Source organism: Solanum verrucosum, unplaced genomic scaffold (genome assembly GCF_900185275.1).
Source record: "Solanum verrucosum unplaced genomic scaffold, falcon-dt-bn FXZP01000057.1, whole genome shotgun sequence".
NCBI lineage: Eukaryota > Viridiplantae > Streptophyta > Magnoliopsida > Solanales > Solanaceae > Solanum > Solanum verrucosum.
The window spans coordinates 390,973-410,080 of record NW_026019947.1 but is presented as its reverse complement, the minus strand read 5'-3'; the positions used below and the strand labels follow the sequence as shown (position 1 = coordinate 410,080).

At 34.8% G+C, this 19,108-nt stretch overlaps 2 protein-coding genes and 1 non-coding gene across 10 annotated transcripts; 1 reads left to right on the top strand and 2 right to left on the bottom strand.

Moving 5' to 3' along the window:
- The first annotated feature begins 2,083 nt into the window (after window positions 1-2,083).
- On the top strand, window positions 2,084-6,085 carry LOC125810547 (protein TWIN LOV 1-like). 3 transcript variants are annotated; one of them, XM_049490032.1, is made up of 8 exons: window positions 2,145-2,206; window positions 2,237-2,979; window positions 3,615-3,822; window positions 3,930-3,994; window positions 4,112-4,191; window positions 4,278-4,333; window positions 4,419-4,476; window positions 5,868-6,085. In XM_049490032.1, exons 2-8 carry the CDS (start codon window positions 2,424-2,426, stop codon window positions 6,000-6,002), a joined length of 1,158 nt encoding a protein of 385 aa, XP_049345989.1. In that variant the 5' UTR covers window positions 2,145-2,206; window positions 2,237-2,423; the 3' UTR covers window positions 6,003-6,085. The 3 variants fall into 3 exon arrangements, with proteins under 3 accessions (XP_049345996.1, XP_049345982.1, XP_049345989.1); XM_049490039.1 differs by having other exon boundaries at window positions 2,084-2,979; window positions 3,621-3,822; XM_049490025.1 differs by having other exon boundaries at window positions 2,084-2,979.
- A 428-nt stretch (window positions 6,086-6,513) lies between these two features.
- TRNAA-AGC (transfer RNA alanine (anticodon AGC)) lies at window positions 6,514-6,586 on the bottom strand. The gene has a single exon. It is a non-coding gene; the product is annotated as a tRNA-Ala (tRNA).
- A 907-nt stretch (window positions 6,587-7,493) lies between these two features.
- On the bottom strand, window positions 7,494-15,774 carry LOC125810486 (protein PTST homolog 2, chloroplastic-like). 6 transcript variants are annotated; one of them, XM_049489959.1, is made up of 8 exons: window positions 15,173-15,774; window positions 14,355-14,518; window positions 13,952-14,104; window positions 13,667-13,884; window positions 9,268-9,401; window positions 9,032-9,179; window positions 7,794-7,862; window positions 7,494-7,710 (listed from the first exon to the last, which is right to left on the bottom strand). In XM_049489959.1, the coding sequence occupies exons 1-8, from the start codon at window positions 15,748-15,750 to the stop codon at window positions 7,615-7,617; spliced, it is 1,560 nt and encodes a 519-aa protein (XP_049345916.1). In that variant the 5' UTR covers window positions 15,751-15,774; the 3' UTR covers window positions 7,494-7,614. The 6 variants fall into 6 exon arrangements, 3 of the variants coding, with proteins under 3 accessions (XP_049345916.1, XP_049345930.1, XP_049345941.1); XR_007441872.1 differs by having other exon boundaries at window positions 7,589-7,710; window positions 9,263-9,401; XR_007441870.1 differs by having other exon boundaries at window positions 7,590-7,710; window positions 7,794-7,890.
- Between the last annotated feature and the right edge of the window lie 3,334 nt (window positions 15,775-19,108).

Genomic DNA, 19,108 nt, shown 5'->3' with positions numbered 1-19,108 from the left:
AATATTTTTTTTTACCAATTATACCCTCAATTAATTACTTTGAAAAAAGGTGGAATTTCTTGAAAATCTTAAATTTTAAATTCATCAATTTCATAATTAATAGGGGTAAAATGGTAAACTCACTATGTTAATAATTGTTTTCTTAATAAGTGTGTCAATTTAAAAGTAGACAAGTAATTAGGAATAGAGTCAGTACAAGTGAGGAGGATCTTAGGCCTCTTTTATGAAAAATACTAAAACATGAAAGAACAAGATAACAACTAAAAGCTTCTTGAGATTTTCTCTCATGTCATTCTTTTTTTTTTTTTTTGCAAAGCCTTTATAGCTAGGTGTAAAAAAAATGAATTGTGACCTCAATGTGAAACACAATACACTTGGGTATTGAAAAAACTATCTCATAAAATTATGCATTTAATGTTCTGCTTGAATCAAATTGAAATTTGTGAGTCAAGATTGATTGTTGGGCTTTCGAGGCTCATTATAATTATTTGCTATAAGCCGATCTTCTCCGAGTCATTTCTCGAATGTTCGATTGTGAGTAAATCCCACTTAAAAAGATGTTCAAGACTTCTTGCAACATTTCTAGGAGAGTTTTTTTATTCTCCCCAAATCATTTATAATTTGATCTTACTACGTGTCATAATGTAATTCATTCTTTCCACTAGATCTGAATTTGTCCAGTATATTTTTATTTTAATAAAAAATCTATCAACAAACTAATTTAATGATTGACAAGTGAAAATGCAAATATGCTCTTCATTAATAGTTTAATATATTTTTGATTTATACATATTTAACATTTATTTTCTTCCAATATCTTTAACAGTGCCAAAAGTTCAAAATACCTCCTACAAAAATTATTCTTGCAAACCACCCGAGTTTAATACTTTAATTAGTTGGGTTAATCATATTCAAATAAAATGATATATATATATATATATATATATATATATATATATAACATTTTTAAAAAAATGACCTTCGCTTTAATTATTTTTTTTGGTTATTTGGATCCATTGAACATAAATTAGTTTTGTAAATAAGAGTTGCCATATTAATAAGTCAGAGTGAACTTGCTCAATTAATTATAAAATTTATCTCTACCTTAATATTCAACCCTTATGATATTCTATGTTAACAATATATAGTTCAAATATTGTTTTGCAAATGACATTTTATGTTAATTGTGTTTCTTTTCCTCTCCAGCATATTAAATCTTATTCAATGCTCCTTATTTTTATCTTCGGCTCCGTTTATCTCATTTTCAACCTGGCACACTTCTGCCCTTCCCTAAATTTCTCATTTATCTAAATTATATATATAAATATGTTTACAATACTATTTTTTTTTAACTTATTGAACACAAAAAAATATATTTAAAAATTATTGTTTACTTATTTTAAAAAAAAATTGAAGAAACATTTTCATTTACACCCTAAGAAGATATTTTTTTCCCTCGTGCTTCGTTCATACCACAAAATGAAATTATTATTATTATTATTATTATTATTATTATTATTATGTGAGTGTCAAGATTACTTTCCTCCTTTCCCATCCATCTTTATCTTCCCATAATAATTCAATTCATTTAAAAACGATTGATGGGCACATCTCAATTCTTCTCCTTCATTCAAAACAAAGTTTCCCTTGAGATATTTTTATGCTCTCGATTTTCTACTTCTCAGGTCCTCACTCTCACACAAGACATGTAAGCCACTAATTATGATTATTACCACTTAATATTTTTTATATCGAATTCACTATTTGAAGTTTTTGAATTTTTATAATAATTTAAAATTAATTTATAAAGATAACTGAATTCACGATCAAATATTTATAAATGAATTTTTTAATAGTAGTTTTTCTCCATGTCATATTTGTTGCTTTAATATTGATTAAAAAATATTTTAAATTGATTAGTCAAATTCAAACGGTTGATCTCGAAATCAAAATATGCAAATTTTGAAAATTTAATTGAACAAGTTACAAGTCCATGAAAATATCTTGATATTTATGGTGAGACACAACCACAATTTTTTGTTCTATGTTAAAGGGAGGTGTATATGTCCCTATCATGTTAAGAGTTTAAATTGGTAGACATAGGACAAGTCATTTGTAACTAACTTTAGTTTTGTAGAACAAACTCTAATCAAAATAAGTTGTGTTTTTTTTAGTTGCAAGTTTCTTTTAATTGTTCTTCATGTTTGTTTCTTGTTTTTATTTCAATTTATTGAAGTTTTAGATCAACAATTGCAGGGCATATCAGAGGCGGATTCAGAATTTTGAGTTATGAGTTATTGATTAGAATAAGTAGCTTATTGAGTTCTGGATAAATTATTTATACATATTAACTAGATTTCTTAACACATATATAGAGTTTTGGTTGAAGTTACTGAGTTCTGTTGAACACGTAACAGATACTTATGGAGTCACAAAGGGGTACTATGATTGAACAATCATTTGATTGTTACTCAGCAGGTTTTCAAGAATCTCTTGATGAATTGCCTGATTGTTTCACTATAACTGATCCTTACATTTCTGGTAACCCTATTGTGTATGCCTCGCGTGGTTTCTTGGAAATGTTTGGATATTCGAAGTATGAGGTGATAGGGAGGAATGGGAGGATATTTCAGGGGCCTAAGACTAATCGTAGATCGGTTTTGGAGGTTCGTGAGGCGATACGAGAGGAGAGGGATATACAAATTAGTTTGTTGAATTATAGGAAAGATGGGACACCATTTTGGATGTTGTTTCATATGTGTCCTGTTTTCGATGAGAAGGATGGGAGGGTGATTCATTTCTTGGGAGTTCAAGTTCCAATTTTGAGGAGGCCTAAGTCATCTGGAACTGGACTAAATTTATGTCAAAATGGAGCTGGCTGTCGAGAGTCAGTGCTTAGGTGTTATAGAAGGGAAGTACACTCCATGAGCGTGGAACGGGCACTGTCTCTTGCATCGGGTTCAGGCTTGGATTTCACAGGTACACTTTGATTGAAATATATGCTCCTGTAGATATATATTATATGTAGACTTTCCTCAGGTTCCCTCTCTTCACCACGATCGATTAGGTGAGAAAGGTTATGCAAAGCTTATGTTTTACATACAGGAACTGTGGTCATAGTACTCATATTGTGCCAGCCATGCAATTCATACTGCATTAGCATAATTCCTATACACTCTATAAAAAGTGGCTTGATAAGCTCATTTGATTGTGGGGTATTTGCTTAGTTATTGAAAACTAGAACATATGCTTATCTAGACTTGGCTGTCTTTGATTCATTTCCTTGGAGTTCAACTTTTGTTGTTAAAAGAAAGATAACATAATAAATGCATGGAAAATTCATCCCTCATAAGAAGAACGAATTTAAATGAGATTAAACGAGGTTGTGGTGCCTAAATGAAAGGAATTTAGATATGTAGGCTCAATCATTCAGGAGAATAGCATGATCAATGAAGATGTAACGCATAGGATTCGAATAGGATGGATGAAATGGTGGAGTGTCACGAGAGTGTTATGAGATAGGACAATACCTAACTTCTTTTTCGTATATTCATCCTAGTCTCGTTGCTTATTGTGCAAATGATTGACGTTTTCCACAAACTTGTCTGTCGTAGGAGTAGATGTAGATGGACCATGTGATGCAAGTGATCTAGAGAAGAGAAAATCCACTGCTGTTATAGACAACATACTGACTGTGCTGGTACATGATGGTGAATCAACAGGCAGACTAGTCCATGGGAAGGGACGTTCTCAACCTAGGACGGGTCAGCTCGGAGCATCCTTAAATATATCTCTTGGTAGAATCAAACAAAGCTTTGCATTGTGAGTTCTTTTTTTCATAGTTCTATACTTGCTTCACTTTACAATTGATATGATTAGGTTCTAGATGGTTTTTGACACTTCTAGAGTTGTCTTCCTGTAACTTGTAGAACTGATGCTAACTTACCGGACATGCCAATTGTCTTTGCAAGTGATAACTTTCTGAAATTAACAGGTGGTAAATATGTAGTTAATTTTTAATGCATTTTTTGTTTGTTTGAACGGCAAGTTTTCATCCTTGTTTAACTGATAGTTACTAACTGGAATGATTCTTTCCTTCCCTTTTTTATAGGCTTTTCCAGAAATGAATTGTTGGGCTATAACTGTAGATCTTTTAGTGGGACGGACACAGATTCAAGCTCTCAATTTCGGGTAATTTTCTCTTGTAATTAGCTCTAATTTGCTCAATTTCGATGACACGTGATCTAAATCCAACTTTTTTACTTCTCTCTTTGCAGATAAAAGAATGCATCCAAAATGAACAACCGTGTACACTACGTATGTTAAATTACAGGTAGGCTCCTGTTCCTGTAAGTTATTTAGATGCAGAATGTTACTTCTCTATACTCAGTATCTTGTGGTTACATATTTTCTTTCAGAAAAGACGGAACCTCATTTTGGCTTCACATTTCACCTGTCCGGAATGCTTCAGGAAAGGTAATATTACTTGACAGTAATTCGCTAAATGTCTTTGCATATCATCAAAATCTTCAAATGCCTATTTGAATGGAGATTCAGTACCGATGAATGAACTTTATGTATATGCACATTTCTTTGAGAACTCTTTCCCAGTACAAGCGAGCTTATTTGTTACTTAATCTATGTTCACTTGTTGCATAAATAGGAAAGGAGACAGAGGTCTCAATAAGAATATTGTTCGTAGTATAAGCACGTTGGCTAAACAGTTTCCAAATAAATTCATATAGATGAGTAAGCTGAGGCCAAGCCATATTTTACATTCTTTTTACGCATCTGTTTCAAGATTTGAGGTAGCCTAAGATGCTTCAGATGCGATATTGGTTCTCAGGCATGATGCCTTCAAGGCTAGCAAATGATATTTCATCATAATTGAATGTCACCTGTAGGCTGGATGAGTCCCAATTCTCTTGATCTTAAGTTTGTATCGGCATATTTCATAAACTTAAGAATGAGAAATTTTGTCTGATGTCTTCATCATTTGGTGTTGTATCTGGTTAGCAGTGTCTAGAATTAGTCACATAGTTCAAATAAACTAGAAATTGAAATTTTAGAATGTCTAGCCAATCTCTGTGGATACGGCTGCACGTACAATAGTGGAAGCGATGCTTTAGTTAGTCGTTGTTCAGGAGACAAAGGAAGTAGGAAAGTGAAACAAGTTCCTTTTTTGAGGGAGTTGTGGGAGATCCAGCCAAATGAAACGCTGGAACTCGTCACAGCAAACATTTAAATTTGATTATTTTTATTTTAGGTTGTTATTTTCTGCTGGACAGTTTTGCTACATAGAACTACTAATATTGTTGACACTAGGAGTATAGCGATTTACTGGAAGAGAAATTTGTTACCAGAAGATGAAGTCATTTGCTGCATATATAGTTGAATGAACGCAGCCTAGACAGCCGAAAATATGCACTTAGGCTAGTCTAAATTTCAGCTCTCATCTTGTTATATCTAGTTAAGGGGAGCATTGGTAAAGTTATCTCCGTGTGATCTCGTTCGAGCCGTTGAGTCAGGATAGGTTGTCTACATTACACCCCTTAGAGTGACCCTACGTGAATGTGGGATACTTTGTGCACTGGACTTGCTTTTTTTTCTTGTTATATCTTTTCATAATGGTTTCTGATTCTATTCCATTTGGTTCAATAGGTTGCATACTCCATACAAAACATTATATAACGTAGTATCGATTTATATACCATGATTAGTTTTTGGCTTATACTTTAAACGAACAACCCCCAAGTCATTTGCTGCAGATAATGTTAGAAGAAATGTAGCCTGCACCAATTTAGCTGGGCTGAATTCCTGCTATCTTGCGAAATATTTTCTGATTCTGTCCTCATTTGGCTCAATAGGTTGCATACTTTGTCGCTGTTGAGGGTGAAGATAATAGCGAGACCAAGGAGAATCAGAGTTTGAGACAGCGTGGTGTCGTTGCTGCTGTAAAAGTTGCTGTGAGAGGCTTGTCAATGAGTGTGAGAACATGCTAGTTCTTGTACAAATTGATTCCAGATTTCTTCTGTGCTGTTAGTCTCCACTCGCCACAAAGTCTCTCCTTTACAAATGTTACTACAGCACCAGATGAAATGCAAGATTATAAATAAGGTAAATATTTTGTTGGAGTGAACGTCTAGATCAAGCTGTCAAGCATCAGACATATAGCATGAGTGAAAAGGGTAGTCAAGTAGAATTTCATGGATTTGTTAGTCCTTTTTGTGAAAGAGACAGTTTTTATATGCTTACATCTTAAATCGAATCCATCAGTTATGCATCTACGAATTTCAACTCGATTCACATCTATGTAATATATTACCTTCATTCAAATGTTTAGACATACGATATATGTTTTAACACTCTGCAACAACCGTATATGATTATAGATTATGGTATGTTCTTCAATTTGATGAAATGCAGACTTCTGTAAATTGTTGTATTGCTTTTGATTCTATTTTGGTCGGTATGTATTGCAGAGCACACAAAAAAGCAAGAATTTATACAATTTGGAGATGCGGGGTATCGATCCCCGTACCTCTCGCATGCTAAGCGAGCGCTCTACCATCTGAGCTACATCCCCTAGTTGATCTATGTTGTTGAGATTGCTTAATTTGACAGTAATTTTTACTAATGTTGGCATTTCTTTTTTTTCTTGATGGTTGCGATTTCATCCAGATTACACTGGATTAGTTATTGTTGATGGTTGCAATTACATTTCACCAGCATTGTTGTCTTCATGAAACGTCGCGGCGTATTAAAATTTTGAAACTGTTGGAATATAGTACAATATGACATATGATTTCCTCACGTATAACACATAATCTGAATTTGTTTATCCTATATGCACGATACTATCTTAAGTCTCCGTATAATTTCTTCAAAACAACCTTGTCAATTAGACAACTCCGCCTAGGTAGGTTTGCTCACATTACTGGCTAACCGATTTTATGATTGACAATTGACATGGTTTATATGAATGAATTTATATAGAACGATATGATTAGTGAGGATTCATGTGTCTAACCTCAATTGATTCGGAACGAATGTGTAGTTATTGTAACCTTATCAATTAGGCATAACTATTTTTAACCTCCTTCTTCTTGTGTTTAACTCATATCCACCAACAATATAAATGAATTGTACACTATCAAGTCAACTTTACATGTTATAGATGATTTACTTGATTTTAAGATTATGATTCTCACTTTTCATGAAGGATTATTTGTAAATGTCATTTTGGTAACAGGGGACACTTAACATTAGCTCACAATTCCATCTTCCATAAGTGTAATGAGAACCAAAATTGTGAATAAACAAGAACAAAAACCTGGAAAAGAGAGGACGACGAAAAAAAAAAACAATGTAGTCATGACCCTTCAATTAGGAAAGGAGAGAGCTTTGGTAAGAACTCTTTCAAGAGATATTAGCATGTAAACAAACCAACTGAATATATAGAAAGACCAAAAGTACCAAAGAATTTCAAGAGAGTAAAACTTCAAGTCCCTTAACCACAGAGAATCTGTTGAACTTTCAAATTCCGAAGTAACTTTACAGGGACGTGCTCTTATGTAACAAGGAACAATGAAGTAACTTTGCAGGGACATGCTCTTATGTAACAATGAAAAGATTGTTTTCGTGTCCATCGTTGTGAACAATAGGCCACAAAGGATCGATCTTCCATATGCCATCAACAACGAACTTGATCTGCATGAAAATAAATGAGAGGCTTGGTAAATCACAGGATAACATAGTATGATATCAAATTCATTACGATCATTAAAACTTACCTCATATCTGCCTGGATACAGCTTTAGGCGTACAGAGAAAACACCTGTGCTCGATTTTTCCATCTTTCTCTGCATTTCAATGCATCGTGTCATGCTGCTAGTAAAGGTCAAGAAACTCCTTGAAATCAATATCACAAAGCTCGTACAAGGCCTTTTAGGGGAAGTGGAAGTAGAGATGTGCAGTTTTCATTAAGAGACCGACGAGATATCATTCTTCAAGCCATTTGATGCTTTAGGAACAACCTTAGTAAAATCGACTTGATGGTACACAAAACTGGTTCCTCACCTAATTTCCAAGTGACTTTCTGGAAAACAAAGGTAAAACACTTTGTACGCCATCCTAATAAAGTTCTGAGCAAGGATTGAAGAAGTGCACCTTGACTATGAAGTCTCCATGCCCCTAATGCTATGTATCTGATTTGGATTAGTAAGTTGAGAAAATCCTGAGTTTTGCTATCTGTCGTTTCATTTATTGTGTCATAATTTGTGTGGAACGAAGTTTAAGAATGTAAGAAAGACTTTTGAAACTTGTGGTCTTAAATAAAGGTCTATATAAGATATCAAAGTTACCCCTTAAATCTTGTGGTCTTAAATATACCATGTTATTCCTATGAGGGAATATTATTAAAGGTAAAATGGGAATGTTCGGAAAAAAAAACTTACTAATTACAAAAAGGTGGCATTTTGAAATAAACTAAAAAAGAAAGTAAGACACATTGATTGAAACGGAGGGATTATATTCAAGTTCGAAATATTCTTCCGCTTTCTTTATGATCAGATACTGTTGTGATTAGATCCATAGCTCTTCTTGCAAACCCTTCTTGGATCCCACCACAAACAAAATAAAAGAGGAAATAAATTATTGTGAAGGCAATAAGCCATGTGGTTTTGCTGGAGTCGAGTCAGCAAAGCATATTGCACTGGATATTAATTGGGTGTACCCCCTAAAAGAGAATCTTTAATTCCTGCTCTAGCCAAACATGACTAAGTTGTGAACTTCTCTCACATTGTCCACAAGAAAAGCTAGATGTTGACTCTATTGGTGACACTTCTACACTAAACCAAGCAGAAGATGATGTCCTTACAGTAATCATTGGTAACACATCATCTTCATCTTAAACGACAAAAATAAGATTAAGTTGGTCTGGACGATCACATTAGACGAAACTATGCTTGACGTTTTGACAGTAAAGTGGTGTCTCCTATTTCCTATCATTGATGTGGAAGCAAGATGAAACCTGAGTTGTCCATCCATCAAAAGAACCTGCTAGAAGAACCTCTGAGGCGGAGTTAGTCCAAACAATCCGAGCAGTACGAAGAAGCTGTAAAGCTTTACTAGACCTATCAATCCTCTTCTGCTTCTCGTCTAACATCTTCTGTGCATCACTGAAAATGTATGGTACGAAAACTCAGTTTTTGGTTAAGATATCTAGTCTAAAATATGTATATTAAGATGAATGAGACGTGACCAGACATCATTGCAAGTGTCATTTTCCCCTCAAGCACAGCCAGCTTTGCACGAATCAACCTCAATCTCTCCCGGCCATTCATGAGTTCATTCTGTTGAAACTCCCATGCATCAGAATCACTTGGGGAGCTTCCAAAAACCTAAGGAAGAAGCCGTGAAGTTACATAACAATACTAGCACTATCCCATTAAACAAAACTCCCTTTCTCCCAATTTTCTTTCCTTTTTTGTCTATTTCAATTAGAATGACTACCTTTCTACATTTAGAAATAATTAACTTTAAACCTCTCATTTTACCTTTAGTGAGATGATTTATAGTCACAAAAATATCTATGGTTTGTTTTAAGACTCTTTTTCAAAAATCGTTCTTTCTTTCTTAAACTATGTGCTGAGTCGAACACCCTAACATGAATTGGGACGACGACAGTAAATAGTTAGCAGAACTTTGATTCCAATTGAGATGCCTATATAGTAAATATCTAAGCATTTTCTCTTTTAGACATAATCATTGAAGAAAATATTTTGTAAATAATTCCCTCAAGGCATAGATTTCGCAAGAGATTTTGGGTCGGTGGTAGCCAATTCGAGTTCCCCGAAGAAGGAAAAGCACTTGGTTACTTCCATAGTACAGTCACTAAGACTCAGACAGACTATTTTCTCCTTAGGAAGAGTGATTAAGGTTTTTCCAAAGACTGTAAGTTTATCCCAAGTAAGAATCTTATGACCCAACATAAACACCTGGTGATGAATTTGGAGATCAAGAGGGAGAGGAGGAAGAGGGTTGGGGATAATTGGTTAAGGATCAAATGGGTTAGCTTGACTATGACAAGTGCCCTGGAGATGGGGGAGAAGTTGATGGCTATGGGGTTTTGGGGGAATAGTGGGGATGTGGACAGTATGTGGGATAGGACTGCTAGTTGCAATAGGAAAGTAACTAGAGATGCGTTGGGGATCTCGAGAGGCTGATTTAGTGGACATCGAGTGGACTGGTGGTGGAATAGAGAAGTCCAAGGGAAGGTGACGTATGTGAAATTGGTGGAGAGTAAAAGCGGACAAATAGGAGAGGTGTAAGATGGAGAGGAAGGAAGCAAAGTAGCATTTAATGCAGCAAAAATGACAGCTTTTGAATGTTTGTACGTAGAATTAAAGGACAAGGGAGGGGATAAGAAGTTGTACAAGTTCGCCAAGAGGAAAGAAAGGAGGCCCGTGACCTGAACCAAGTGAAGTGCATCAAGGATTAGGACGGCAAAGTACTGGTGGAGGAGGCACTCATTAGAAGGCGATGAAAGTCATACTTTCATAGACTTTTGAACAAGGATGGAGATAGAGGTATTGTGCTAGGAGATTTAGAGCACTCAGACAGGTATCGCAATTATGGGTATTGTAGGCGTATAAAGGTTAAGGAGGTTAATGGTGTTAGTACTAGGATGTGTAGGGGTAGAGCGACCAGGCCAAATGAGATCCTGGTGAAATTTAGGAAGAGCGCAAGCAGGGAAGGCATGGAGTGGCTGAATGAGTTGTTTAATGTTGTTTTCAAGATAATGAAGATGTCCAAAGAATGGACATGGAGTACAATGATTTTGTTGTATAAGAACAAGGGTGACATTCAAAATTGCAACAACTATAGGGGTATTTAGTTGTTAAGCCACACTATGAAGGTCTTAGAGAGGGTGGTGGAGATGAGGGTGAGGAGGGAGTGGCTATTTCTGAGAACCAGTTTGGATTCATGCTGGAGCGCTCAACTACAGAAACCATTCATCTCGTAAGAAGACTGGTGGAGTAGTTAGTAGTATAAGAAAAGGAAGTAGGACTTACACATAGTGTTCATCGACTATGTGAAGATGTACAACAAGTCCAAAGGGAGGTCATATGGGGTTGCTCAGAGGCTAGAGGTGTACTTGTGGTGTACACTTGTGCAATGTATGATGGAGTCAAGACGTGGGTAAGGACTATGGAAGGGAACTCAAAGCACGTTACAGTTTTGATAGAGTTGCACCAGGGATCAGCCCTTAGCCCGTTTTATTTACCTTGGTGATGGATAAAATAACACGACAAATTCTAGTTGAGGTGTCATGGTATATGTTATTTGTGGATGACATGGTTCTGATTGACGAGACATGTGGTGAAGTTAATGTTAAGTTGGAGGTTTGGAGACGAACCCTGGAATCTAAAAGGTTCAGGTTGAGTAGGACCAAGATAGAATACTTGGAGTGCAAGTTCAATGATGTACAACATGAGGCAAACATGAAAGTGAGGCTTGAAACACAGGGGTTGCTCAGAGGCTAGAGGTGTACTTGTGGTGTACACTTGTGCAATGTATGATGGAGTCAAGACGTGGGTAAGGACTATGGAAGGGAACTCAAAGCACGTTACAATTTTGATAGAGTTGCACCAGGGATCAGCCCTTAGCCCGTTTTATTTACCTTGGTGATGGATAAAATAACACGACAAATTCTAGTTGAGGTGTCATGGTACATGTTATTTGCAGATGACATGGTTCTAATTGACGAGACATGTGGTGAAGTTAATGTTAAGTTGGAGGTTTGGAGACAAACCCTGGAATCTAAAAGGTTCAGGTTGAGTAGGACCAAGATAGAATACTTGGAGTGCAAGTTCAATGATGTACAACATGAGGCAAACATGAAAGTGAGGCTTGAAACACAGGAAGGAAAAAGAGGAAATTTCAAGTATCTTGGGCCTATAATCTAAAGAAATAGAGAGATTAACGAGGATGTCACTCACCATATTGGTGCAGGGTGGATGAAGTGGAGGCTCTACTTTGTAGTTTTGTCTAATAAGAACGTAACATCAACACTTAAAGGCACATTCTACAGAGTGGTGGTTAGACCAATTATATTGTATGGGGCGGAGTGTTGACCAATCAAGAACTCTCATGTTCAGAAAATGAAAGTTGCGGAAATAAGGAAATTTGATGGATGTGTGCACATACTATGAGACATAGAATTAGAAAAGAAGATATCTGGGACAAGGTGGGAGTGAATTTAGTGGAGGAAAAATGTGGGAAGCTAGGCTAAGATGGTTCAGGCATGTGAAAGAGGGGATGCACAGACGCCCCAGTGTGAAGGAGTGAGAGGTAGGATCTAGATGGTTTCAAGAGAGACGGAGGTAAACCAAAGAAGTATGGGGTGAGGTGATTAGATGGGACATAGCGCAGTTTCAGCTTACCCAAGACATGACCTTATAGGAGGGTGGGGAGGACTCATATTTAGGGTAGTAGGTTAGTAGGTAGCAGTGTGTTGTCCATTCATATTAGTAGTCATATTTCTCCAACAGTTTCTTGTCCTCCAATTTTTATTATTATCTGTATCATCCTTGTACCTCGATTGTCTTATTGTTTTGGTGTAGTTTTTGTTATGTTATTATTTGTTGATTCTTGTACTTCCATTACTTTTTTTTCTAGACTGCTTTGAACTATTTTTCCTTGAGTCGAGGGTCTATGAGTAACAACACCCTACCTTTGAGGTATGGGTAAAGTCAGCATACACTCTACCCTCCCTAGACCCCACTTTGTGGGACTATACTGGGTAAGTTGTTGTTATTGTTGTAATTTCCTTTAGGCCCTGTGTCCTTTTCTCTTTTTTTTTATTTTTCCAGAATTGTGTTATTACCACATCAAAAAGTTTAAATTACTAGGAAGGGACACTTGTATTTACTTAATTATGTCTTAACACATCCTTTCACACAAAGACCTAATTCATTTTCTTGAGTCAAGCATTTGGAAATACTTTTTGTTAATGGCAGGAAGTGAGACTTGAATCCAAGACCACTACCTGCTCTGGCTCGGATACCATGTTAAAGATTGTGAACCTCATATTGAGGGGGATACTTACTTTATTTAACATTAATGTCTCATTCTCAAAAAAAAAAAAAAACATTAATGTCTTAACAGTTTTATTTTCAGCTTTTCTATGGGAAAGGGTGTGAAGTCGAAAGAAGCAATTTTATGCATTGAATCTAAATTCCTAAGAGAACTTTTGGGTTGGTTGATGTGCTAAAAGGCAGTTGGAAACGTGATATAAAAGTTTAGCTTGACAAGAAATTATGTAATGTTCACAAACAAATCATGGTAAAGAAATTATTGATAAATTTCCTGTTGACATCTATTCAACAAAATAAAGAGACAATTCCTTTTAGTGGAATAATTGCATCGCCAGGGAAACACAGCTAAGCTAATCCATTATTTTACATAAGAGGACTAAAAATATATGATGCTAGGGGAAACAAAAGATACAGATTTTTACCTATCTGTCCAAGCCTTGTTGGACAGTGTTACCACTACCTGTGCTAGCGGGAGGTAACATGTATCCCATAAAATTAGGTTAAGTGCGAGCAAGTTGGCTCAGACACCGCAGTTATTAAGAAAAACAAAAGATACAGATTAATACCTCCTTCGAACTGAACTCCTCACTCTTGGATTTCAATGAGCCGAGTGTCATTGATAGCTCAAACTCTAAATGTATAAGACAAGTGCTTATCTCATTGTTGTTGCCATTTTTCGATCTTTGTAAGGCTTCAAATCTACTCTCAGTGATATTAACTGCATCATCTCCCGAAGCTTCGCTGGTACCTTCAATCCAACTTTTACCCAGAGCAACCTCAGCAGCTGTTCATAGCAGTAGTGAAGCGAGGTTACAATCTATAAACATAATTAGACACAAGAATGAGAATACCTTCAAAATCTATATCCTGAAGGCCCGCACGTTGTATGCTCCATTTTCTCCACCTGGCTGGTGAAACGCTGTGGTTAAGCTCCTCGTCACTTCGAATGTCTTTCATGGGGCTACCTTTACTCAGGCTATCATTTTTCCCTAGGTCAGTCCTGTCTTTTACAGTGTGACAGAAATGACATCTCATGATTAAGAATTAACTGCTTACAAACAAAATACTCAGGAATAAATATTTCTAGTTCAGAAACTTAGGAAAACAGTTTCAGATTCAAAGAAATATTAAAGATATCTAAGACATAGTACACAAAGGCAATAATGATTAAACAGCAAATCAATGCTGTAACTACTAGATTATTCAACCATTTTTTGATAACATGTCATCCTGCTTTCTGATTAAAAAATTTACCTGCATCAGTGGTTCCAAAGCTTCTATCATCTATGTTGTCCCTACTTGATGTATGAGAAGTATGCCCATGCTTTCCCAGATCAATACCAAGAGATGAGTTCCTCTCTTTTTCTAGTCGACTCAATATCCCTTCAATCCCGCTATCTTCTTCTGCTACAGTTTCTCTGTTGAGCAAGGAGAGGAAAGAAGATATCAATGAATGATTTTTCACACAACACCAAATATAACCCGCGATGAATAGCTAGGAGAGTAAATAGGTGGAGATTCATTTAGAGACATGCTTCCTTGTTTCTTATTTTTAAGATTTTCGGTCATCCTGAGTATTGTCTTTGTGTACTCTTGTCACTAATAGTACTGACTACGGAGCTACCAAGTTAGACTTTACTTCACTCTCTAATCCCATCTACGTTTTTCTATTGAGTTGGTTAATTGTAACTATAACTACACCATTTACCAAGTCTCTGGTTATATCCCTGTCAAACAAACAACCTTCGGAGCTTGGTGGGAATAGTAAAAGAAAGGAAGGAAAGCTTTTATTTTTGTTTACATGTGGAAGGCAAGTGTTAAGCCAGTGACTAATGACGAAAGTTGAGTCGGATAAAGAATCACAAATATCAAGATAAGATATAGTAAAACTGCAAAATGGCAGAACAAGCACAATTCTATATCCTCAATATCAAACATAAGATAAAAGTTAAGCATCGTGTATCCAGAGTCTACTTGCCAACTAATCCGGATTCACGTAGGAAGGTACATACCAAAAGCAAAGCAATAAAAATAACTAAAAAGAAAGCACATTCCGGTGTAAGGAACCTCACATCGATCTACCAGAGGATGAGGCGGGCTGAGAAGAACTAGAGACTTCAGAACCAGAAAAATGAGCTTCATTCTCATGTAATAAATCACTCTCTTGACAACTCTTCACTCTATCATGAAACTCCTCAATGTCAAAATCCATTTCCACAGTCTCAACCTCATTAACATTAACATTCACAGTGTTAGTGTCATCATCCTCAGAGTCCCAACCAAACGAAAACCAACCTCCTCTGTTCTTTATAGCTTCCACCAAATCCACTCTTCCAGCTTTTTCCAATTCTTTCCTTGTTGGAAAAACACTTGGGTTCTCAGATATCTCCATGAAAGCCAAAATCTCCTCTTCCAGCTCCATATCCCCTTCACTTCCCAACCCTTTCCTACACAAGCAATATGCACTATCCCCAACTCTTTTCTTGCTAAGCTTCTTAAAAACCTGAAAAGACCCCATATTTTTTCCCAATACAAGATTAAAAATGGCAACTTTTCTTCTGCAATGAAGTCTTGTTTGGGAATTTATGACGATTAGAGTGGGAATAGGTGAAAAACTCAAATGGGTCTGTGTCAAAATGAGTGAAACCATCGTTCAGGCATTTCTTCAAACAGTTGGTGGACCTGAAGAAATAAATGTACTGTTGTGAAGTAATGATTGTCGTAAGATTAAAAAAAGAATTATAAACAACAAGTTAGACTGGAGTCTTGCCCTTCCCTTCTGTATTTTTTGGAATATATGGCAATCTAGAAACCACAATTATCATAACAATACTAAAGACAATATCCCAATGACCAATCCCTACACTTAAAGGACACGAAAGGAAAATGTAATACGGAAAATAAGGATGTTGTTAGTTGGGATCCATTGAACTATGGACATAAATTAAATATAGATGGATCTTTTAACCACAACACAAAAATAGGGGGAGTAGGGGGTGTTTTGCGTGACACCGATGGGAATTGGATAGATGGTTATAGTGCAAAAATTAATGTAAACTCGTCAACAAATATTGAACTATCATCTCTATTATATGGACTACTTCTAACTGAAAAACTATAAGTTCAACACTTGGAAATAGCAACTGACTCGCTCGAGGTAATTAAGTTTCTTCAAAACGAAAGAGATACTCACACAAATATTTTAAATGAATGCAAGGATTTGATCCATAGAATGGGGAACCCCCAATCAGGCATGAGCCTCGAGGAAAGAATAAAGTGGAGGACCTACTAGCCAAAGAAGGTCAGAAGATGAAACCAGACAAGTTTTTTGAGGAATGGAGAGTTCCACCGTGGTTTGTGTGGAAGATATTAAAAGCAGAAAAAGTAAAAAGTCTTATTCCGCAAACTTATAAACCTCAATGTAATTTGAATTGTAACCAAGTTATATGGCCTAATAACTCGTGTGCTAGCCATAATGCAGCCATATAACTTTTGGATGCTTAATGAATATGTTTTGTTCATGTAAAAGTGCTTCAAGACCTTCTCAATACAGGCAGGTTGATGAATAAAAATCTCATCCGCCAAATGTTCAATTTATAGATCAAGAAAAAATTTATCTTTCCAATGATGAAATCTTAAATTCTTTTTTAAGATACTCAATCAACTTTTGAACCTCTTGTAGAGTTCACATGAGATTTATGTCATCAATATAAACACCAAGTATAACAAATTATGATGTTGTTTTCTTAATAAAATTACATGAACAACTGATATTACTTATATAAACTTCATTTATCAAGTATTCACATAAGTGAATATACCACATACACCCTAATTGTTTTAGACCATATAACGATCTTTATTATAAAATTGAGTACATTTTTTGAGACTTTAAACTATATGCTTCAGGCATTTTAAATTCTACTAAAATTTTTATATATATTTCATTATTAAGTGAATCATAAAGATAAGTTGTAACAATATCCATTAATATTTAAATCATAACATTTTCTGGTGTATGGACTATAAGTCAAATAAGTTTTATGCTTATCAAGATGTATTATTTCAGTGACAATATCTATTAATATTTAAAGCATGACATCTTTTGGTGTTTAGACTACAAGTCAACCAAGCTTTATGTCGTAGAATACAAATTCTCACAATCTTTTACAGTATTATTGTGTATTATATATATTGTATTAATTATGTCATCGACGGAATATTATTTTATATCAATTCACAATACGACATAACTTATTGAGATCTCATCACTTCATTATTTTCAGATACCTGAAACCTCTCTTGAAGTCTCATGAAGTGTTATGTTATAGGCTCTTCAAGCGCACATTGTCTCATCATTATAATCATTCGTTCCTCTTCTTTTTCAAGGATTATTAGAGTTGAGATCAATTGGTCTACCATGCTTCATGCATACGGTAAACATTGACCTTCTAGGACATTAGATATGTGATGAATTTCGAGTCAACAAATGCTTCTATGTATTGGACTTGAATTATCTTTTGAATGAGGGTTATATGATAATTCACAATATATTTCTTATTTGCTTATTTTTTTTCTCCTTTTTCCTGACTAAAGCATGTCCCAATCTTCTTTTGAGATTTCATATTTGTATGTTATGGTAAATTCATTAATGATATACCTCATGCCAAAAATAATTAGATGTAATTATTTAATTTCTGATCCTAAATCAATTGAGAGAGGGGAACTGATTATAATTTATTGGTCTGATGCATATAAATATTAATATATGCAATATCATATTTTAGACCAACACACAGGGCCGGCTCTTGCCTTTGTAAAATAATGCTTATGCCTTGGGCCCCAAATTTTGGGGGCCCCAAATTATTATCAAGAATAAATTATGTGTTAAATTTTTATAGAAAAAATTGGCTAATTATAATAAAAAAAATATATTATTTTATACACTTTAACATCTTTTATACTTTGTTAAAAAGAAGAATCAATAGTGAAAAGTGTTGAACAAAGTGAATTACAAATTTTTTAAAAAAAAATTTAGTTTCAAACATTACAACAAGCATATTAAAATGGTGTATATCAAGTCATCAACTTCTTGAATCAGATTTTATGGTTCTTATAACTCTTATCTTTATTTAATATTTGTCAACTTATTACTTATAAAAATATGTTTACAATTCATATAATAATTGTCTCACTGAAATGGTGTTTTTCAATGTTGAGTTGATAAAATCTTACCTAAAATCAATAACTGGAAAAACAATACTAAATCTAATAATTTCCATCTAAATAGTGTAAGAAAAATAAATTTTGAATAAATATGTATACGAAGTTTGTTTATATTTTAAGCCTCAAATTGAAATTTTACTTTAGGCCTCAATTACGTTGAGCCGCTCCTGACTATAAACAATTGGAATCTAATATCAGCTTTTATATCCATTGGAATTTCAATCATTAATTATATTATTATAGAGCTATCTTTTCTATTCTATTATTTCAGTAAATTATTGAAGAAAGAGTACCATGATATGATATCTCACCTTTAAATGGAGAATATATATATAGAGTACTTGTCTCGACATGATCAATGAACAAATTCTCTTGTCCATTAGGACCATTATTACTACTGTTAATGGAACTTTTTCCTGTTCAATATTTACTTTGTAAAATAAAATTATAAATTGAATATAGGTGGGGGAGGCATAAAATATAACATTAGATAGATCTATACTAGGAGTCACAAACGAGTAGGCCATATCAAATATGAGCAGGTAGAAAACGAAAAACAATATATGATATGTCCATATTTAACACATCTAGAAAATGAGTTAACCATATTATCTCTGGTTTTAAAAATAGTTTGGTGAGACACAAGCTAAAAGCCAAAAAACATTATAAAACTCTCTAGAGAAAGCAAGAACTCATAAAAGTAACAAGCATAAAAATGAGTATTGATAATATGGATATATATATATTATCCATCTGAATCAAGGCCGGCTCTTGCCTTTGTT